The sequence below is a fragment of the Cervus canadensis genome, chromosome 1, assembly GCF_019320065.1.
Source record: "Cervus canadensis isolate Bull #8, Minnesota chromosome 1, ASM1932006v1, whole genome shotgun sequence".
NCBI classification, from domain to species: domain Eukaryota; kingdom Metazoa; phylum Chordata; class Mammalia; order Artiodactyla; family Cervidae; genus Cervus; species Cervus canadensis.
This window is the reverse complement of record NC_057386.1, coordinates 17676939-17700381: the sequence shown is the minus strand read 5'-3', so window position 1 is coordinate 17700381 and position 23443 is coordinate 17676939. Positions and strand designations below refer to the sequence as shown.

General features: G+C 50.4%; 1 protein-coding gene across 1 annotated transcript; it reads left to right on the top strand.

Annotated features, from left to right (window-relative positions):
* Positions 1–744: 744 nt before the first annotated feature.
* Positions 745–7936, top strand: HEXIM2 (HEXIM P-TEFb complex subunit 2). The gene is given in 3 exon segments (XM_043466351.1): positions 745–2451; positions 3470–3564; positions 6878–7936. Coding segments are annotated over 2 exon segments (933 nt in total). The 5' UTR covers positions 745–2451; positions 3470–3492; the 3' UTR covers positions 7739–7936.
* Positions 7937–23443: the final 15507 nt, after the last annotated feature.

Sequence of the window (23443 nt, the reverse complement as noted above, 5' to 3'; positions counted from 1 at the left end):
AGTCTGTGGTAGCACATACAGAAATAGAATTTGGAGTTCCTAACTTCCAGTCCTGTGTTTTGCTCAGTAGGTAACCAAGGGACCATTAACAAGCTGATTTTATTCCCAACTTTTCTTATCAAGGAATGGAAAAGCATATGGGTCATCCTTAAATGAAAAGCTTTCCCCTTTATGAGTAAAATTTCCGCACCTGGCACAGTACTCTCCTTAGTAGTTTCCAAATGTTTAACTAGATTACTTCACAATGGAGGATGAATCACAAGTCTGAGATTCTCCATCATTACATTCTTGACAACTGAACCACAAAGATAAGCTTTAAAGCCCCTTTCAGCTATGACTCTTTAACTCCTACCAACTTAAGTGTAAGCTTTTCCAAACTGGTATCTTCTCTTGATCTGAAAAGTGTAAAGTGAATATGAGGTAGGCCAAGTCAACCTACACCATGAATCAAGTGTACTGAATCTTTATTTAGGATAAGTGGCTCATATTTTAGATTAATAATGTATCAAAGGTGATTGTACTTTTTGGCAATCCAGTTCTAAGACTTTCTCTAAGAACATCCCGGGGACAAACAGAACATAGTTAAAGCTCTGGAGTTGTCACTCTTACAACTTAAAAAAATTACTAATAGGAGGAACAGGACTTCAGTTCTGAAAAAACTTGGCTATGAAGGCCAAATACTTAGGAACGATTTGACCATCTGTAATCAGCCATGAGTTTCACCACAAGATACCCTCAAAGATAAAAGTTCACTGCCCAGTCACTATCTCTACTTCAGTCTACCTGGGCATAATTTTAACTGACTTTTTAGCAACAACATTAAGCAACTCCTGAGCTATGAATCTTTCTGAATTTATATTTCAAGCAGTAAGAAACAAAATTGTTTCACCTGCAATTCAAGAAAAGAATTTCACATCAATCTTCAATCCTTAAGAAGGGGCTACAACTGTAATAAAAGGTTGTTTATTTTTTTCAAAGCAGGTTTTCCCTACTCTCTCAAACACCACACATATGAAGTAGCTCAAAACTGCAATTTCTATTTTGGGGGTCATCCGGGATCCACAGACGTGACTTTCAATTACTTGGAATTTCAAAACAGAGGCTCCCTACTAACAATGCATTAGTGGCAAAATATTCCCCCATTTTGTTTCCTTTGTGGGAGAAAAGTTCTTTAAATTGGAAATAATCTCTACTTATAAAGATTACATTGGAATTAGTTCTTTTTTTCCTTTAGGAGGGCAGCCATTTCTCCAAAGGTTTTGGTAAAAGTTATGGCTCAGATTTCAAAATGCAAACAGATGTTCCTGAAGCAACCGAAACGGGCCACTCCACTTTTATTCCCAGAACCCTGGCGACTCCCAAGTTACTTTGTGTCCCAACTCTGCAAAGGGCAAAACCCCATCCCCTTTTGGTGTAAACTTTCAAGAGAAGTAGAACAGCACACTTTCGGAGTTTCCCAAAGCGGCTGGCGACGTGCGAGGTCAGGTCGTTCTGAGAATCGGGGTTGGACAGAAGGAATCTCGAGGGCAAGAGCGCTCAGAGATTTGCACGTGCCGCGATCTAGCTGGTCCCTGGGGAGAATTAGTGGTTGCTACAGTAGGAAAAAGGCTGTCCCTTTCCACAGCCCTGGCCACGGGGTGGCCTTGGTGCATGGGGGGAGATGGTGGGTGCGCCTGGCTCTCCGCCCTCGGAGCCTCCAGCTGACTGCCACGCCAAAGGGACGCGCGGCCGGAGCTGCAACCTCCACCCGCCCCCGGGGCGCCAGTCTTTGGAATGTGGCGTCGCCCCCACCATGCCCATCGAAGTGGGGGTCCCGCTAAACCGGGCCTCGCCGCCATACCCAGGCCACATGGGGGTGGGGAAAGAACTTAGCGGAGTTCGACCTCAGGATCAGAGCCCCCGTGGTAGGAGCAAAGGGTAGTCGTTTCACCCGGTCTCTCCCCAGTTGGGGTCTCGGGAAATTCGGGGTAATTACCCAAGAACCCCGCCCTCTCTGAGAGGCGAGGTTGCGGGGCTGCCGGGACGGTTTGAGGACCGGGCCCGGCCGGAGAGACTCAAACCTTCACCCCCGCGGCCCCCGGTCCCACTCCCGCCGTCTCCCGGCGCCGCCACTTCAGGCAGCCCACTCGGCCCGGCCTCTCCCCGCGCCCGGACCACCCCCCATGGGGTGCTCTCACTGCGCAGCGAGTCCCTCCGCTGCCTCCTCCCAGCCCAAAATGGCGGCGGCGGCCACCGATCCTTCTCGTCGCCTTCCTCTAGGGCCGAGGATACCTCCGCGCCCAAGCCCCTCCCCCTCCAGCCGGATCTATTTTCTGCCCAGTAAAGATTAACGCCATCAATGAACTCTTTAATTGAGGTGTGGTAGGCGGGTCTGATTGTGCTTCCGCACAGCTAATCGTTGACGAATGGGGGAATATTGACAGGTGAATGGACCAATCAAAGGAGGCATCGGTGAGCGCGGGATGCCGCTCGCGAAAGGGTAGATGGGTTTTGAGTTTTCTGTGTGCTTGTTGACGTGACAGGCTCTTGATCCCCCTTCCCCAGCCAGAAGAACTACAATCCCCAGCAGGCACAGCGCTGCCGGGCGGGGCCGTGGGGGGGAGGGGGGCCCCCGGGAAGGGCCCCCCTCCCCTGAACTTCAGTGCCTGAGCGGCTTCACTAGAGCTGCAGCAGTGGGTAGGGCTGAGGCGTTGGGAATTGCACAGACAGGCGGTCGCACAGAAAGACACACAGACGTAGTCCTGTGCATGGCCCCTGACAGCAAATAGGTCAGTTCTGCCTTTGCAAAATCTCCTTCCCGGATCATTTCCCCTTTTCCAAGGGGTCCATCCTTATCCCAGTTGACTTTCCCTCCCAGTTGTCTATAGCGCGAAGACATCTTTTCCCCTTTCTTCTGTTTTCCATTGAGAAGGAGGAGGGAAGCCGGCCAAACCATGTAGATGAAAGGGCCTCAGTGGTGTCTGTTGGGGCGTTGATTTCTGGAGCCCAGCGCTCCAGAAATGGAGGTGGGAGGCTGCAGTCAAGATAGGGGCCTCTGGAGGCAGTGGAGAAAGGACTCCTCCTCAGGCTTGTCAGAGCCACTGACCGACTCCACTCCCTGCCTCTCCAGATCATTACTGTATATTCGCCTCCCCAGGCTGTCATTGCCCCCTCTTTGGTGCTCCTCTGTAGCTGCCTAGCTGCTTGCTTTGGCCTTGATGACTTTCAGAAGAATAAGATGTAAGCCCTGGCCTGGGACCTGAGGAACAGGGCTGGAAAGATGGTTCCCTGATCCCCATTTGACCCCCTCCCTGCTTGGAGGTGTGAAAACCAGTGTGGAGGTAGCCTTCCTGGCCCTTTATTTGAAAATGAAGGTATGTAGGTCTGATGCTACAAAATGGCTGCCGCTGCCTTGGTAAACATTTGCTGGGCAGCCAGAGCCCTCCTGAAAATTCTCCTTCTGGACTTAAGTTTGTGTTATTTAAAGCAGGTGTCACTAGTTAAAGGCCTCTGATGAAAGATTGGGAACAGAAGAAGGTGGCTTCTCCAAACCGACCACCACCAGCCGCCCTGGAGGAGGCCAAGGTAAGCCCCATTCTCCCAACCACCTTAGTGCCCTGAATGTGGATCCTGCCAACTGGGATTGTGGCTTCTTGTCTCAGATGTAGTGGTGGATTTGGGAAACCAGTATTTTTTTAAGTGAGTCCCTACTGTGCACTGAGCAACATGCTAGATGCTATCTCAAAAAAATGCTTTTCTGTCAATGCTTACCCACTCCCATACCTCCCCTCCTCTTGCCTAGGCCAGGCAGCCTTTGCTATCTTAGTTCCCCCACCAGGGATCCAGGGATCAAACCTCTGCCTCCTGCCGTGGAAGCATGGACTGCAAGGGAAGTCCCCTGAAGTGCCTTTTCTAGAATCATGCAGCCAGCAAGCAGAAGACATAGGATTTAAGCTTAGGGCCTTAAACAACAGAACCCTGCCTTGCATTTTTGTCTAGGCTGAAAACCAAGTCTGAAGCAGGGAGAAGAGTTTGAGCCATTGGTTCATAATTTAGGTTGGGTTTAGTGGGTAGAAAATCACCCAGGAGAGAGGGGAGAGTCAGAGAACATCACCTTCTGATCAACAGCAGGAGCCCAAAGCCTCCCAGCCTGTGTGCTGTCTCACTGCCCCCACCTTGCCCATTCTTTTCCCTTAGTCCACAGCTACCTATAGGTAAGGAGGGAATGCTTGCCCTCTGACCCTCCATACCTAGCTACCTCCAGTGTATTTTCTGGGTTTAACTTGGAGTTCATGGCATGTCAGGTTCAGAGAGGGCAGATGACTCATCCAGATCACACAGCTTACCTGCAGTAGTGGTAATGGTGGTAGAGGGACAGGCCTTTAGGAGGGGGGCAGCATGTGGGGCTGAGGGCAGGGCTGGCTTGGGTGGGGGTGAGCTCCTGCAGGACATTTGCTGAGGGCTGGGAACGGGTGGATGACTGTGCACACACAAATGAGCCCCCCACCTCGGACTTCCCAGTGGCCTTGCCTCTTCCTGGATGGAGCAGAAGCTCTTCTCCGTTGGCCCAAGACACTGGTGGAGACATGGCCTGTCACTCTTGATAGATATTCTACCTGCAGGTAAAGTAATAATACAACACAACCAACAATACACACACCACACGCACGCCTCTAAAATACCCCATCCCAAATTAAGAAGAGGACTTCGGGGTCTCCCAAATGCATGTTAACACACCTCCAACTCTTATAGGACCGTGTCCATCTCCCAGGACAAACCCTATGTTTGTATAGACCCATGCTCAGAGATCCCTGAACAGAACATATAATGTGTTAAACATTATAAAACACTGTTCTAATGCTAGTAGTTATTATTAGAATTCCCCAAACCACAAACTTCTAGCAATTCATTCCCCTCCCCCCAGCTCCCACCCTCACCACGAGGGAGATAAACAGATGCTCTGAACACACACACTCTTGACAGAGACAGAATCCCTTCCACCTCTTAGATAAGTTCTAGAATTCTCTGGGCTACAGACTGGAGATTGGCTCTTCCTCTCCCTAGTGCTTTCCTGGCCCTCCTGTAGAAGAGTGATAGCAACTTCTGCCTGGAATAAATACACTCCATTCACCCTGGAATGACAGAAAAGAGAGTCTCGTGTTCTGATATCTTTTGGGTCCCCCCCACCCCCTTCTTCTGGGCTCATGTCATTTAATATATATTTATTGAACACTCACCTTGAGCCATACACAGCGACACAGTGGTGAACCGGACAGGACCCATTCTTCCAGGGGAGAGAAAGATGGTAAATGGTAATGTGCTAATGCTAAGTGGGACACTTAACTGTCACATATCAGGGGGTCACTAGGAAGCGGAGGAGGGGGCCACATAGATAGGGTGGTCAGGGAGGGCCTCTGAAGAGCTGACATTGGAACTAAACCTTAAGGGACGAAAAAGAATTAGCTACGCAGATAGCTGGAAGTGGGATTGGCCACATAGATTATGGGGCTTCTAATTCAAAATTACTAAGAAGTTCAAGACAATGACAGCGGAGATTAAGCAAAGCGCTAAGCTTGGGGCCTTTCTGAATGGGGCTTCTGTGGGACAGTACAGGTCATTTGCCAGGAAACTAGCTTTGCCTGAAAGGTAAGTTTTAATTTTCTTTAAAAAATTTTTTTATTTTGTTTTGGAATATAGCTGATTAACTGTTGTGATAGTTTCAGGTGACTAGCAGAGGGACTCGGCCATACACGTGTGTGTGCAGTGCTAAGTCACTTCAGTCGTGTTCAACTGTTTGTGACACTATGGCTCCTCCATCCATGGGATTTTTCAGGCAAGAATACTGGATTGGGTGACCATGCCCTCCTCCAGGGGATCTTCCTGACCCAGGGATAGAACCCACGTCTCTTATGCCTCCTGCATTGGCAGGCAGATTTTTTTTTTTTTTAACCACTTGCGTCACCTGGGCTTAAGCGGTAAAGAACCCACGTGCAATGCAGGAGACACAGGAGGCATGGGTTTGATTCTTGGATTCAGGACAATCTGGAGAAAGAAATGGCATCCCACTCCAGTATTCTTGCCTGAAAAATCCTATGGACAGAGGAGTCTGGTGGGCTACAGTCCATGGGGTTGCAGAGAGTTGGGCATAGCTGAGCGACTAAGCACGCACAAGGTATTTGTATGCATGTATCCATTCTCCCCCAAATCCCCCTCACATACAAGCTGCCACATAGCATTGAGCAGAATTCCGTGTGCTGTACAGTAGGTCCTTATTGGTTATCCATTTTAAATATAGCCGTGTATACATGTCCATTCCAAACTCCTAACTATCCCTCCCTACCATCCTTCTCCCAGCAACCAGAGTTCTTTTTATAAGTCTGTGAGTCTGTTTCTGTTTTCTAGGTAAGTTCACTTGTATCATTTCTTTGTAGAGTGTACATATAAGGGTGTCATATGATATTTCTCCTCTAACTTACTTCACTCAGTATAATAATCTCTGGGTCCATCCATGTAAGAGAAGCTTTCTAAAGAGGGAAAAGCAAGTGCTGTTTGGGCTTCTGATCAAGTAAATACATCATGAGCGACTTTCCACCCTGTTTCAGAGTATTTATTGAATGTTTACTCTATGTCAGATACTGTTGCAGGTATTGAAATTACAGAGTGAGAAATGCAGGCAAGATTCTGGCTCTCCCCATGAGTTTGCTTGGGGAGGGTTAGAGGACAGACAGTAGACAGGTAAGCCCATAAACGGACAGATGGCTGTAGAAGGTGTGAGGCTAGAGAGGGACCAAGTGAGCTGGGTGTGCGCAGGTCAGATTCAGGCTGGGTGAACAGAGAAGAATTCCACCACTGGGGAGAGGCCATCTGTGATCCCTTCTCCTTTGTCCTCTCTCTTTAGATCTCTGGCATTTGTGGGAGCCCCCGAACATCCCCTGAGCCTCATGACCCTGGAGGTTCCCAGCCCCTAACCCCTCGGATGGAGAGCCACTCAGAGGAGGAAGACCCTCCTGAGGCTGGCGGTGGCCTGGACTGGAATGGTAGGAGTCCCCAGGCCCAGAGCCCAGGGGGTTGTTCCGCAGAGGCCATGCTGGCTCGGAAGAAGCACCGCTGGCGGCCTTCAAAGCGCAAGCGGCATGCTCACTTCGGCAGCACATATACAAAGCGCAAGCAGCACTGGCGGCCCTACTTGGAGCTCAGCTGGGCTGAGAAGCAACAGCGGGACGAGAGGCAGAGCTAGCGGGCCTCCCGGGTCCGAGAAGAATTGTTCGCCAAAGGCCAGCCCGTGGCACCCTACAACACCACCCAGTTCCTGATGAACGACCGAGACCCCAAGGAGCCCAACCTGGATGTGCCCCAGGGGGCCTCCCACCCAGGCTCCAGCGGGGAGAGTGAGGCCGGGGACAGTGACGGGCAGGGCCGCGCTTGTGGGTCGTTCCAGCAGGAGGATTTCTCTGAGGCCTATGAGCGCCATCTCCCCGAGAGCCTGCAGGGCCGCAGCAAGGAGGAGCTGGTGCGAGACTACCTGGATCTGGAGAGGCAGCTGTCCCAGGCCAAGGAGGAGGTGAGGAGGCTGCGGCAGCTGCCGAGGCGCACCAGCGGGTACCCCTGTTGCCAGGTGGAGGAACTGGCCGCCGAGGTAGAGAGGCTCCAGATGGAGAACCAGCGGCTCCGGACGGAGAACCAGCGACTTCGGCAGGAGAACGAGATGTGGAACCGGAATCAAGAAGGCTGCCGCCGTGGTGGGCAGCCGGGCCGCTAGGGGTGCCCCCCCGCCCCAGCCAGGCTGACTCAAGGAGTGTACCCTCAGGCCAGCTGAGTCTCAAGGGGGCAGGTCTCTGTCCCCCTGCTCTCCCTGAGAACAGCCTATACAGGCTCAGGTTTCTACCTTGTCATGTCTACAATTTGTTCTTGGATGTCGTTACTTTTCACAAAGGAATTAAATGATTTGGTGAGATCACATGGGAGTGACTAGCATTGGTTTCACTAGGGCTGCTGTGAGAAAGAATCAAAGCCCGTTCTTCCCAGAGAGGCCTGGGGCTGCCTCAAGCCTGGGAGACCCCTGCCCTGGGGGCTTCTTGAGTCTTGGTTGCCTGAAAGCTGCTCCAAGTATCCAGGAACCATCACCTGCTGCGAAGGTTTTAGGGAGGGGAAGGCAGAGGAGGGAGGGAACCACTAGGTTCAGCCAGAGCCTGACTGAAGATGCCAGATTGCCTTGAGGAACTGGGAGTTTCCCTAGAGGAGAGAGGCCTGGGCTCAAGGCCAGGGGTTTCTTCAGGGTGTATTACCAGGCTCCCTGTGTTTCCCTTATTCTCTCCACCGTGTAGAGGTCTGGGCTAGACAAGGTCTGGGGACCTCGTGTCTCCTTGTCCTTAACAGTGTCCCTAACTGCCCCCCACGTCTCTCAGCTGGGGCTTGGGCAGGAGGTGAGTTGTCAAGTTTGCCCTCTGACCGCCGAGAAGGGCACTTACACTCAAGGGAGATCTTCTCCTGATGGAAAATAACCCCAAGGCCCATTGGACAGGGGATTGATCCTTAGCAGAGCTGGAGGCCTGCTGTGCACCTGTGCATCCCTACTCCTTTTAGCCTAATCACCTGTGTGGTTAATTCCTTCCGAGGTGAGCCCCTCACCTGTCTTGTCTAATAGAGAGCTGAGTCATCCCGGATATGCCACCAGCACATCAGCAGTATTGGGCTCTGAAGCGAGCTCACACACCCCCTCACACTCAGACCCACCCTTCCCCAGGCACCTCGTCTCTTGTTCTTGTGGCTGCAGAGTGTCAGGCTGCGGTGGTGGAGGGGAAGTTAGTCAACCAGCGTGTGTTGGCTCTGCCACTGTGATCAGGGAGCGGTGGAAGCCTGGCTGGCCCAGGCTAACCTCCGTTTCAGGAAAACTCATCTTGACAGGCCACGTTGGGGGAGAGACAGGCTCAGGCCTGGGAGCTGCTGGGATGGAAATGTTGACAAACCCCATGTGTTGCCAGGATAACTTTCATTTCTACCCTGCCACACCCAGGCCTCGCCAGCGCCTTCCAGAAGCAAGGCCAGAACAGATTCTAGGAAAGGATGGGTTTTTATGAGGGCAGAATCTCCCATCTTTGGGGTCTCCCCTGACCCAGCCCCGGCTGAGAGTCAGCCCTCTCCCCTCTGATCCCAGACAGCTCTGTCAGGAAAGGGCTGGAGGAATGATCGTTTCCATTTTGCAGACGGAAAGCCCTAGGCTCAGAGAGGAAGCCGCTTTTGGGTTCCAGGAAAGCTGGCCCCAGGCTGGCCTTCCCCTGTGGGGGTGCTAGCCAGGGACCTGAAGGCCCCTGGGCAGGGCGCAGGCAGCCTCCCAGCAGCTGCATTCCTCAGCATGGAGCCAGAGGGAAAGGGGAGGGCCAGGGCCAGGACAGAGTTGTTTACCCACCGGGAGGCCTCTGTGTGTGTGTAAAAGTAACTAGGAGGGGAGAGAAGATTCCAGAGGGCTGTGAGAGTGTAGGGGGAGGGGTGTGGGTGCAGTGTCGAGGGAGAGGGTGCTGGGGGTGTGTCCAGGAGGCAGCTTGGGCCAGCGTGTCCCAGAGCAGGCAGAAGTTGCACGTGGGGGAGGGGACAGGTGAAGAGTTTGGCCTTTCTCGGCCAAGGAGCTGAGGAGCCTGAAGACTGAAAAGCTGCCATAATGCCAACACACACATACACACACATGCACACATACAATGGTTGAAGGGCTCTGGGTCAGGGTCACACTGAGGTGGGATAATTTTTCCAAGGCTAGTGGGGCCCAGGACTGGGCAAGAAAACAAACAAAAAAAAAAGAAAAACAGGAGAAGGGTGTGAGCTGGGAGAGTGTCAGGAGGGGCTGAGGAGGATCAGTGAAGAGTCAGTATCGCTCCCTACCTCCATCTGGGTCCCGGACCTCAGTGTCCCTGACCCTCAGCACTGGGTTGAGCCAGCTCTGTGCTGTGGGCTCTTTTTGCCCCCCTGCTTTTCCCTCTCCCAGGAGCCCACTCCGGTGAGGAAGCTCCAGTCTATAGCCCCCATCACCCTGTTTGCTGGTCAAGCTGGGCCTGGACACTCCTCTCCTCCCCAGGCCTTTCCAGAGCAGATGCCCAGGGCCTCATTCCCTCCAGCTCATTTGCTTTCCAGGACCTTCTCTGTCTCCTGGGCTGGGGGAGGGAGGCTCAGAGGAGCAGGTAGCTCCCAGGAGAAACTGCATACCCTAGTCTGGGATGCTTCTTTCTTCCCCACCCAAGGTGGACACCCTTGTGTCCAATGGACAGTCCCTGCCTGCGGTGGGGTCAGGGAATAAGAGGTGACAGGGTGGGAGGAGCTTGCCAGGAAAGGGGGATGGGGGTCAAGGTGAAGTCAGTCGTTCAGTGTGAGTGAAGAGGGTGGCCAGGTCCCATTGCCCCATTGGGCACGGGCAAGGATGGCACTGGCCCTTTAAGTGGGGGTGCCAGTCAATGCCCTCCCCCAGCCAACCCAATTCAAGGGCACACAGAGCATGTGCAGGAGCGGTGCAAAGCCGGAGGGGAGGGAAGTGAAGTGGGGGGATGGATTCCGGAGGGAGCTCCTCACCCCCCTGCTTCCTGTAGCTGCCCCCACTCTCCTTCCTGGGTCTGACAAAGGAGCCCAAGGTGCTCAGCCAGCCCCTTCTCCCATCCCAGACCCTCGGTGGGTGCTGCCTGCTGGGGGCTCTGGGGCCTGCCAGGGGTGAGGGGTAGCCTCTTGGCCCTGGGAAGTCTCGAGAGCCCCCCTGCTGCTCGGAGGTGGCACCCGCACTCAGCCCAGTGCCAGCCTCACTTCCCCGGTGAGGGTGCGGGCGGGCGGTGGGTGATCTTCCTGTTGCTTAACGTGTTTGATTTCATTCCATTGGTGTCCGGGTTTCTAAAGGAATTGCCTACCTTGATGACGTTCTGCTCAGAAAATTAAAAACAGCGAAGAGGAGGTCCCTGCCCCCACCCCCAGGAGCTTCCAGTCTAAAGTCTGAGAAGAAGCAAACGCTCAAAGCTGCTCAAAGCGCCTGCCCCACTCCCTCTCCTGGTTCTCCCTCCTTCCTCTAAAGGGCAGTGGCTCCCAAGTTTACAGGATCCAGCTCTGCTTCGTCAACCAACTACACCCTCCAGGCCACCCTCCCCGGCAGCCTAGGAAAGCCCCCTCCCTCAAGCCTTTCCCCCACCGCAAATGTCCCTGTTTCTGCAACTCTCCCTGATCCTTCTCCCTCCCTCACACCTCAGGCCCTCCTTCACCTTCCCTTCCCCGCTTGGCACTTGCGTGCTCTTCCTGTAATCTCTTACCTGTAGGAACCCTTATGGTTTTTAAATGTATTTATTTATTGCCTGTGCCTTAGTGGCTCGCAGGATCTTAGTTCCCTGACCAGGGATCGAACCCACACTCTTAGCAGTGAAAGTGCAGAGTCCTAACCACTGGACCACTGCAGAATTCCCCAGGCACCCTTTTTAAAAAGTTAACTAATTAATTTTACTTCTAGCTGCAATGGGTCTTCGTTGCTTCACGAGGGCTTTCCTTAGTTGCAGCGAATGGGGCTGCTTGCCAGTTATGGTGCACAGGCTTCTCACTGTGGTGGCTTCTCTTGGGTGCTAGGTGTATGGGCTCAGTAGTTGTGGTGTATGGGCTTAGTTGCCCCTGGGCATGTGGAATCTTCCCGGAGCAGGGATCGAACTCCTTTCCCCTGCATTGGCAGATGGATTCTCAACCGCTGGACCACCAGGGAAGCCCAGGCACACTTATTTTTAATTGCGGTGAAATTCACCTAACATAGGATCAACCATTTTAAAGAGAACAATTCAGTGGCACCTAGTACCTTCCCAGTGTATACAACTGCCACCTCCATCTACAATAGTTCCAAACATCATCAACCCAAAAGGAAGTCCCATACCCATTCCCGCCTTTCTCCAGCCCAGGCAACCACCTATCTGCCTTCTCACTCTATGGATTTACTTATTCTGGGTATTCTGAGGTAGAGAAAAGAGGAAAAACCTAGTCACCCGGGGTCTGTATGTCAAAAGCAGATTCTCTGAGGGCCTATTGTTGAGGGAGCACTGGACCAGGAGTCCCAAGGCCTGTGTGCGTGTTCAGTCGTGTCTGACTCTTTGTGACCTCATGGACTGTAGCCCGCCAGGCTCCTCTGTTCCTGGGATTTTCCAGGCAAGAATACTGGTGTGTTGCCATTTCCTCCTCCAGGGGAATCATCCCAAACCAGGGACTGAACCCACATCATCTGTGTGTCCTGCATTGGCAGGCAGATTCTTTACCACTGAGCCACCTGGGAAACCCCCTAAGGTCTGTGATAGATCCCAGTTCTATTTCTAATTGAGGGGCCTCCCCTCCCCTGTTCATGGGGCTGGGGGACTTCAGGCCAGTCTAGTATTCTCAGCCTTCAGATCATACCCTTGTCTGGAGGCTTCTGTCTGGGATTGTGGAGCCTGACCTGAAAAATATTCCTGTTTGATCCTCTTGGCTCCTTCCTGCCAGGCCCAGGCAGTGAAGATGGCCCCAGGGGATGGTGTAATACTGCAGAGTTTGGGGTCAGAGGCATCAGATGAGGAAACTTCAGCTCAGAGAGGTTGAGAAACTTGCCCAAGGCCACACAACTCCCACTGCACTGGAGTGGCAGCCGGTTCAGTCTGATTGTGTTGGAACTCTTAACCAGTGTCCTCCTGTCTTCAAAGAGATAAAGTTAAGGGCTTAGCAAAATGCCAGCCGTGTGGGAGGTGCTCTCAAATGGAAGCAGCTACAAATTTTACTACATTGTGGAACACTCTGTAATCCTGAAGTGAATAGCTCCAGTCCAAGGTGATTCTTGGTAAATTCTTGGTAAAAAAAAAAAATTCAGCTGCAATGCAGGAGACCCTGGTTCAATCCCTGGGTGGGGAACACCCCCTGGAGGAGGAAATGGCAACCTACTCCAGTATTCTTGCCTGGGAAATCCCATGGACAGAGGAGCCTGGCGGGCTACAGTCCATGGTGTCACCAAGAGTCAGAGATGACTTAGCCACTAAACCACATAAACCAAGGTGGTTCTTGGGAGTTCCTCTCTCCCCCCTTGCCTCATCTTTGTCCTCCACTGGCCTCCCTAGGATGACAACTCCTCTTGGGACCAAGGGATTGCCTGGACCCCAAGTCTTTAAGGCAGGTGGGTGTGAGAAGCCTGTCTCCCATCTCCCCCAATGAGGGAGATATGATTGTTGCCTTCCACGGAGCTCAGTTTACCTATTTCTCCCTGGTTGAACCTCCATCCCTGCCCCCTCAAAGAGAAAGGAGCTTGTGGATCCAGGGGAGGGAGAGGACTGCACAGGCCTGGCCTGGCAGGGGCCAGACTGAGCAGCTGGTTCTCCAGTTGGCCTCTGTGTCCCAGCTGCCTGCGGGCCTGGACATTCCACAGACCACCTGCCAGAGAGATTCCCCCCGCCCCACCCCCAGCTCCGGAACCCTTCCAAGATGGAAACGCCCAGAGCAGCCCTCTGGATGCCTGCTGTCTCCTTCCTCAGGACGGCCAGGCAGGGCTCCCTCCCCTGCTCCGTCCCTACCCCAGTCCAGTGGCTCTGAGAGGAAGTTCCCAAGGAGACTAAGCTGTGAGGAGACATTGGGAAGGGGTCCAGGGCCGGACTCTGCCACAGCCCGTCTTTTGGGACCTTTTATCTGTTCTGTCTGTCCCTGTCTCTCTCTCTCTTTTTTTTAATATTTGGCTGCCCTGGGGCTCAGTGGCAGCCTGTGGGATCCTTAGTTTTGGCACAGAGGATCTAGTTCGTTGACCAGGGACTGAACCCTGGGCCCCCTGCATTGAGAGCCTGGAGTCTTAACCACTGGATCACAAGGGAAGTCCCTGTCCGGGCTCTTGATCCTTCTAGCGCCCTCTGTGGGGTGCTCCTTAGGCCCACACAGGCCCAGTCAGCCATCAGGCTCCTTTATGCCTGAGTGAGGACGCGGGGAAGTTGCAAGCTCCTCTCACACCCATGCCCAGAACCAAACCCCGTGGCTGCTCGGCTGGCTGCCTTCTTTTCTTACTGTTGGCCCCTCCGTCCTCCCCAGCTAGACCTCCCTTCCTCAGCTTCTCTGTCCCGGCCTCAACCATTTCCCTCTTGGGGCCTTTGATAAACAGGATCTTTTCCTCTGGGCCCCTGGTCCAACTGTCCTCACTTGTAACCCACATCAGCTGTGTTTGTGGACTCACCCCATTCCCAGGGTCCCCTTCAGCTTCCCCTCCTCAGTTGTCTCTCCCAACTCCTACCCCAGGCTTCAGATGCTAGAGGCCTTATTTTTAACTCCCTCCTCTCCCACCAGATGACTTCCCCACATCTTCATGTGATGAAATTCTTCTCATCACAATTTGAAATTCTGTCTTTGTCATAAAATACCTTCACAAATGCATGTGTGAATTTTCTCTTCCACTAATTCATTTGTTGATAAACCAGTCACATTAAAAAAATCTGATTGCTACTTAATATGCTTTAATATCTGATAGCTCTATTCTCTCTCCTTACCCTTCATTCAATAAAGATTCCTGGATATTCTTGTTGTTCAGTTACTCAGTCATGTCTGACTCTGTGACTTATGGACTGCAGCTCGCCACACTTCCCTCTACTTCACCATCTCCTGGAGCTTGCTCAAACTCATGTCCATTGAGTCAGTGATGCCATCCAACCGTCTCATCCTCTGTCATCCCCATCTCCTCCTGGCTTTGGTCTTTCCCAGCATCAGGGTCTTTTCTAATGAGTCAGCTCTTCGCATCAGGCGGCCAAAGTATTAGAAATTCTTAGATTTAAATTTTTTTCTAGAGTATATTCAAAAGCAGCATGTCTTCCCTGGTGGTTCAGTGATTAAGAATCCACCTTCCAAGGCAGGGAACGTGGGTTCAACTTCTGGTCAGGGAGTTAAGATACCATATGCCACACTTGGTTATCCTGCCTGTAGGCTGAAACTACTGATCCCTCCTGCTCTAGAGTCCGTGGGTGAGTGAGCCACAAGGAAGATCCCACGTGCCACAACTAAGACCTGATGCAGCCAAATAAATTAATGATATAGTTTTTAAAAGAGCAGCATGTTCGGCTCCTCTCCCCAAAGCATATCTTTATGTATTGAATATCTGTATATAAAGATATAGATAGATACGGAAATATAGGCACAGATACAGGTATTGTGGAAGGAAGCAAGCATGTGAGAGTGTTCTAGACATTACCTAATTTAATATCCTATCTTCAGGCTGAATTACATATCTTTCTAAACCTGTGACCCTCTCTTATATTCTTTAACCATTTTTAAATGTACTGTTCAGTGGCATTAAGTACATTCGAATTGTTGTGCAGCCACCCCCACCATTCATATCCAGAACATTTTCCTTTTCAACTTCCCAAGCTGAGACTCTACCCATTAAACAATAATCCCTTCTCCCCCTGCCCCTGGCAACTACCATTCTTCTTTTCTAGAAGCCTTTTGATAAGATTGCTCCCCTGCTGGTTTCCATCCAGCTGGACCCCAGGTTTCCTCTCCTTACAGAACTCCTTTGTCCAATAAATTATTGCTTCTCAACTGATGGCCCATCGGAATCACCCGGGAAAAATATTTCGAGTTCCGACGACTGGGTGCCACCAGAATTTCTGATTTAGTTCTTCTGGGGTGCAACCCAGGCATTTGTTATTATTTAGTTCCTAAGTCATGTCCGACTCTTTGCAACCCCATGGACTGTAGCCCACCAGTCTCCTCTGTCCATGGGATTTCCCAAGCAAGAATACTGGAATGGGTTGCCATTTCCTTTTCCAGGGGCGCTTCCTGACCCAGGAATTGAATCTGAGTCTCCTGCATTGGCAGGCAGATTCTTTACCACTGAGCCACAGGCATTGGAAAGTTTTTAAAAATTAATTAACTTATTTATTTTGGCCATGATGTGTGGCATGCGGGATCTTGGTTTCCCAATCAGCGATGGAACCTGTGCCCCTTGCAGTGGAAGTGCAACCACTGGACCGCCAGGGAACTCCTAGGCATTGGAGATTATAAGGCTTTCAAGGGGGATGCATAGGTTCTGCAAGAGAGCTGAGAACCAGAGTTCTAAGAACTCTGAATATCCTCTCTGCCCAGCTCATCTTGGTTAGGCATGTGGGTGCTTGTCACCTGCCCACATCCCTAGGAGGACTCCGAGATAGCGTGACTTCCAACATGCAGATGCCAAACAGTGAATCAGGGTGTTCAGGGGAGCCTTGAGGGGCAGACCTGGGGATGGGCAGAGCAAGAAGGAATTTCCACTGATCAGTGGGGGTGGGTGGCGTCAAACTGTCCCAAAGACTTGCAGCCTCCATCATGGGATGTGCCAGGGCTTATGAGGAAAGGCAGGAAGTGAGATGAGAAATTACGCTGAGGGGCCCTCCAGCCATCAGATTCTGAAAATTCTACCTGGCAAAGAACCATTGCCTCACATTCACAGCAGCACAACCACCTATGGTTTGTGTGTGATGATGCTTCTGCCCCATCTGGGCCGGGGTGGGGTGGGAGCTCCGTACTGGAGGTTACATAGGCCTCCTGCTATTGATTTCTGTCTGTGAGCAGGTGTTGTATATGAGTCTGCAGGGAGTTTCAGGATCAAATGCTCTCCTTGCTTCCTTTTTTAGTGCCTTATTGATTATCTCCTGCCCCCTTTTTTCTGGCTTACCTGAAGCAGAGGGAGGGAGGGAGGAGGCCACTTGGAGGCTGGGTAGGGAGGTTCATTTGGGCTTCTCCGGCGCAGAGATGAAGAGTTTGTGCTTCTTGGACTATCCACTGCTGCTCCCCACCCACGGCAGAAGAGGAGGGGCACCGTCCCCATCACCTGTCTGCACACATGCCTCCTCCTCTGTTGATGAAGGGATGTCCTGTCTCACTAGAAGCACCATTTGTTGACCCAACAGACATTTGCTGGGTACATTTGTCTTCTAGGGCCACCATAACAAAGTACCATGAACTGGGTGGCTAGAGACTGTAATGTCTTACAGCTCTGGAGGCTAGTGGTGGTCTGCAATCAAGGTGTGGGCAGGCCAGACTCCCTCTGAAACCTGTAAGGGAAGAAGCCTTTCTTAACTCTTCTTAACTTCTGGGGGTCCATAGAGTCGCAAAGAGTTGGACACTTAGCTCGCACGGCTTATAGGTACCTCTGTCCAATTCTCCATCTTCCCTCTGTGTGCCTGTCTCAGTGTCCAAATGTCCCCCTTTGATAAGGACACGAGTCTTGTTGGATGAGAGCCCACCCCGATAACCTCATTTTAGCTTGATTACCTTTGTAAGGACCCTTTTTCCGGACTTCCCTCGTGGCTCAGTGGTAAAGAATCTGCCTGCCAATGCAGGAGACACAGATTTGAGCCCTGATCTGGAAAGATCCCACATGCCACTGAGCAACTAAGCCCACGCACCACAACTACTGACCCTGTGCTCTAGAGCCTGGGAGACGCAACCACTGAAGCTTGCGCACCTAGAGCCCATGCTCCCCAACAGGAGAAGCCACTGCAGTGAGAAGCCCATGCAGCGCAACTAGAGTGGTGCCTGCTCACTGCAACTAGAGAAAAGCCCGTGCGGCAGTGAAGACCTACCGCAGCCAAAAAAAAAAAAAAGCCCTATTTCCAAACAAGATTACATTTTGAGATATTGGGGGTTAGGACTTCAGCATATCTCTCTCTCTTTTTTTAAAGATTTACTTCCTTTTACTTTATTTTTTAATATTTACTTATTTTGGCTATTATGGTACATGCGATCTTCATTGTGTCATGCAAAATCTTCTTCGGTCTCCAGCAGGGCCTTCGTTGCTCCTCAGCATATGGGATCTTAGTTCCCGACCAGGGATTGAACCCGTGTCCCCTTGCATTGCAAGGCAGATTCTTAACCACTGGACCACAAGGAAGTCCCTCAGCATGTCTTTTTTGTAGGAGGGACTCAAGTTAGTCTGTAACGGTGGGTTTCTGTGCTGTGGTGGGCACCGTGCCAGGCGCTGGGCATAGCACAGTGAGCTGGATGGACACAGCCCCTGCCCTCATGGCACTTACCTTCTCTTGTGCTCTTTATTTTGACCTATAGCTTTTTTCCCCTTTAAATATTCATTTCATTTTTGGCTACATCAAGTCCTAGTTGCAGCACATGGAATCTCCATCATGGCGCGTGGGCTTCTCTCTAGTTGCAGTGTATGGGTTTCACAGCTCTTGGGCCCTGTGGTTTGTGGCACACAGGGTTAGCTGCCCTGCAGCATGTGAGATCTTAGTTCCCCAACCAGAGATTGAACCTGCATCCCCTGCCCTGGAAGATGGACTGTCAACCACTGGACCACCAGGGAAGCCCCAACCTGTAGCTTCTTATCTACTACTACCTCTTGTTGATGAACCACAGTGGTGTGTTCAAAGCACTCTCATTTACATGAATTTATTTGGGTGATATGATGAGGTTCCCATTTCACAGATGGGGAGACTGAGTTTTGGAGTGACTTGCTCAGGGTCCTGTGAGTAAGCAGTGGTAACCCAAGTAATAACAATATCCAGCATGAGTTAGATTCCAACCAGTTTGAGCATCACATGCTACACCATACAGCACTTGCTAGATTCCAAATAGTGCGTGCATCACATGCTACATCACACACTTGATCCCCTAGGGCATTTCTCAGGATGAGAACACTGAAGTAAGTTACCCAATGTCATGGGCTGATAAGAGGTTGCACTGGGACTTGAACCCAGATGATCCAGTTCCAGCACCCACGCCCTTAGCCACCACCACGTGGCTTACTACAGGAAGACACAGCCTTGTGCCTTTGTCTCTACCCTCTGCCATCAGGTCAAACCTGATAACTCAGTATGCCCTCCACACCTAGCAGAGGGCAAGTCACCTCTTTGCTCTTCTTTTTATTTTAATTAATTTATTTTTTTTTTTTGGCTGTGCTGGGTCTTCCTTGCTGCATGGGCTTTTCTCCAGTTGCAGAGAATGGGGACTGCTCTCTAGTTGTGTGCGGGCTTCTCATTGCGGCGGCTTCTCTTGCTGCAGAGCCCCGGTTGTAGGGCAGAAGGGCTTCAGTAGTTGTGGCTCCCAGGCTCTGGAGCACAGACTAATTATGGTGCATGGGCTTAGTTGCTTCAAGGCATGTGGGATCTTCCTGGACCAGGAATCTAACCCGTCTGTCCTGCATTGGCTGTCTGACTCTTCACCACTAAACCACCAGGGAAGCCCTACTCTTTTTTTTTTTTTGCCAGGCCCACAGCATGTGGGATCTAGTTCCCAACTCTGCATTGGGAAGGCAGAGTCTTAGCCACTGGACCATCAGGGAAGTCCCTCTTTGTTCTTCTTTATTGAATGCCTCTAAATCTCCTTCTCCCTTTCTCCTTCCTTTCTGTTCCTCTCACTCTGGACACAGTTGCTTTTTCAAATGTTCAATTTATTATATCATATTTTAGACATAAGACAAACACCTCACCACCCAGTTAAAGAAATAGCTGTATTGCTGTTATTGTTGAAGCCCCAGCAGCAATCGTTCCCCAATTGCATTCCACACCCTAAAGGGAACCAGGGTCCTAGATTGATGACAGTCATTTCCACACATCTTTAGAAACATGACTTTGCTTTTGACTGACAGTAAGGGATTTTTGAGCTTGATTCTTGACAAGGAAACATAACAGGGGGTGGGGATCAAGGTGGCGGTGTAGCTTGAACTGACTTTCTTTTGAAAATACATTCCCATGAAATATTTCAGACACAGAAAGGCATATAGGATGATAGAATGAACCTCCTCCTTAGGAAATAAAACATTGCAAAGAATCCCCAGGGTTTTCCTCCCTGATGGCATCCTCCAAGATGAACCACCCACCTGCTTTTAGGGCTTATCATCTGGAGCTGAATCTTGCAGGGGATTGGAGGTTTGCAGTCAGGTGGGGGTAGGAAAGGGCATCACTGTCAGAGAGAACAGCAGGGCAAAGGCTTAGAGGGAGGAACATGGGGAGGTGGATGAGCAGCCAGCCCCGCCCTCCTGGAGACCTCACTTCCATATTTCCCTGAGTGTGTGTATGTATGTGTGTTTGTTGCTCAGTCGTGTCCAATTCTTTGTGACCCTATGAACTGAAGCCTGTCTCTGTCTATGGAATTCTCCAGGCAAGAATACTGGAGTGATATTTCCCTGTAGTACTGCCCTAATTACATGAACTCACAAAGAGATGTTGGGCTTCCCTGGTGGCTTAATGGTAAAGAATCCACCAACCAATGCAAGGAGATACAGGAGACTTGAGTTCAATCCCTGGGTCAGGAAGATCCCCCGGAACCGAGGAGCCTGGCAGACTACATTCCACGGGCCTGGCCGCAGAGTTGAACATGATGAAGTATGCATGCATAATGAGCTGTTGGCTTCGTTCTGAGACCCTAAGGGTAGCAACCCACTTAGTCACCTTTGTCACCCCAGCATCTAACACAGTGGCTGGCGCAAATGGGGATTTTATTAAATTTATTTATCTAGGCCGTGCTACAGGTCTTTGTGATCTCAATTCCCTGACCGGGGATGGAACCCCGGGCTGTAGCAGTTAAAGCCCGGAATCATAACGCTATGAACTTCCTATTGAGTTTAAATTGGTAAATGGGGGACGTTCCCAGTGGTCCAGTGGCTTAGACTTTATGGTCTTAGTGCAGGGGGCTTGAATCTGATCACAGGTCAGGGACCTAGATTCCATATGCCGCAACTAAAGATCCTTCACAGCCATATAAATAAACAGTATTAAATATATATATAAATTTTTTTTTAAAATTCTTAGAAACAAAGTAAAAAAATTGACAAATGAGTGAATTAGGAACGGTTGATGGATCGCAGCCTGCCTTGGTGAAGGATGCTGGTGGCAAGAGGAAAAGTCTGAATGAGAGTCCTCGAGAATGGTCATTTTTTTCCCCCATCAAGTATGGCATGGCACCATCTTCATCCATGCCGCCAAGCAGACACCTTGCTAGCAGGCATGTCAGTGGGGGTGGGGCGGGGTGCACCTCCGCTGCGCAGACAGTTGTGCGATAATGTGATGGATGCCCAGACAGGCATCTCCCAGCTCCAGCCACCGCCACTGTCACTCATAACCCTTCAAAAACGGTTCACTCTGGAGGTGAGTGAATAATCAGCCTTCCACCAGAGTAGGTAGGACATATTTCTCTTCCTTAAAAACCACCCTGATGAAATTCTGTGAAACCACCTGGTGAAACTCTGCTGATGGCGGCAGAGGCAGCTCCTTGTTTGCACTCCTAGAAGCCCCTCTCAGGGGTGGGCACGCTTCGGTGGGTTTGGAGTGGTGAGAAGTGCTGTTCTCAGAGGCTGCACCACACACGGAGCCTCACAAACAGATAAAACGCATCTGCAATTAGTGGCGTCTCTTCACAGACAAAGAATTCATGTGCTGAAGGCTGTTTGTTTATTCTCTTGCACTCGTCAGCTATATCCCACAATCCTGTTATCAAACCTTGTCTTAGAAAGCCCCCTTTTTTCTGTTCCATGGAGAGAACACATGGTCTAATACCAAAAAAAAAAAAAAAAGAATCAAGCAATCATACAGATACAACTTAAAAGGTTTTGGATAAACAGCAAGCTATTAAACGATGTTGGCAGTATGACTTGTAGAAATTTAGGCCACCAGATTCTGAATTTGCAGAGTTCTAATTGATGAAGTCGTTTTGTTCCTTCTCTGTACCCGGTAATTCAGTAATTCTGTAATTCAACTCAGATCAGAGAGTGCTGAGTGAGGTTGGGGCCTCTATTATTTCTGTTCCTTCCCAGCCTCCCCCGACTGGCAGGGGGTGGGATGGGGTAGGGAGGTCGGGGGTGGGAAGCAGTGTGTCTGGTGTGCCCTGGTCTTGGAATTTGGTGTGGGGAAACCTGACATTCAACTCTGGCTCTAGTGCTTTTCCTGGTCAAGAGATCTTTCATTCACTAAACATTTGCTGAGTGCCAGGCACTAGATTGGCACCGGAAAGACAAAGATAAATAAGACACAGTTTCTCCCCCTTTCATTTTTCTTTTTGTGTTTTAATGCTGAGGAGTACTTTTAGATATGCCAGGCAATCAGAAAGTATAAAGTTACAGAATAATAAAATGAAAACCCCTGATAGGAATCACGTAGCTTCAGAGACTTCCTTGGTGGTCCAATGGCTAAGACTCCATGCTCCCAATGCAGGGGGCCCAGGTTCAATCCTTGGTTAGGGAACCAGATCCCACATGCCACGACTGAGAAGTTCAAACACACACACACACACACACAAAAAAAGAAGTTCAAATACCTCAACTAAAGATCTTGCACGCACATTGCAAAGAAGATGGAACATCCTGTATGCTGCAACTAAGACCCAGCACAGTCAGATAAATAAATAAATATTAAAAAAAAAAATCACCTAGCTTCAGAGACAAAGCTATAAAAACATTTGAAGTCCCTTATGCATACCCGAGACCCCTCTCTCCCCCTACAGTGGAACTTCTATTCGACATTTTGGGTTTATCACCCCTTGCACGTCTGTTATTTGTGTGACCTGGGTGCATATGTGTGTGTGTGCTAAGTTGCTTCAGTCATGTCCAACTCTTTACAACCCTATGGACTGTAGCCCACCAGGTTCCTCTGTCCCTGCGATTCTCCAGGCAAGAATACTGGAGTGGGTTGCCATTCGCTCCTCCAGGGAATCCTCCCAACCCAGGGATCCAACCCGAATCTTTTATGTCTCCTGCATTGGCAGGTGGGTTCTTTACCACCAGCGCCACCTGAGGAGCCCCATGTGACCTGGGTACGTATGCTTGAACAAACTGCAGTCTTAGGTACTTTTAAAATTTCTATGAATCATACGACCCAGATCTTTTCATAACATGGTCTTCGTGCAAAAAATGTATTCAGTTTTATTGATGTGATACAAGTAGCTCAATTCATTTGTCTTTTTTATCTTTGTGTATACTTTTTATTGGGGCTTCCCTGGTGGCTCAGTGGAAAGAATCTGCCTGCCAGTGCAGGAGACATGGGTTTGATCCCTGAGTCAGGAAGATCCCCTGGAGAAGGAAATGGCAACCCACTCCAGTATTCCTGCCTGGGAAATCCAATGGACAGGGGAGCCTGGTGGGCTACAGTTGATGGGGTCACAAAAGAGTCAGACGCGACTTATCCACTAAAACAACAACAATACTTTCTATTGAAGTATAACATTTATACAAACAGGTGCATAAATCATAAGTGTACAGCTTAATGAATTCTCGCAAGGTCAACACACCTGTGTGACTACACCCAATAAAGACACAGAACACCATCAGCACCCTAGAACTCCTCGAGCGAGCCTCGCTTCTAATCACCAAGGGCACATCTCTGACCTCTACCATAGATGAGTCAGCTGTTTTAGGATGTTCTGTGAAAATAAACATGCTGTGTGTACCTCTTTTGTGCTCAGTTTCTTTCCATCAACATTATGTCTGTGAGATTTGTCTATGTTGCTATGAGGAGCAGGTGTTAATTCTTTTTCACTCCTGTATAGTATTCCA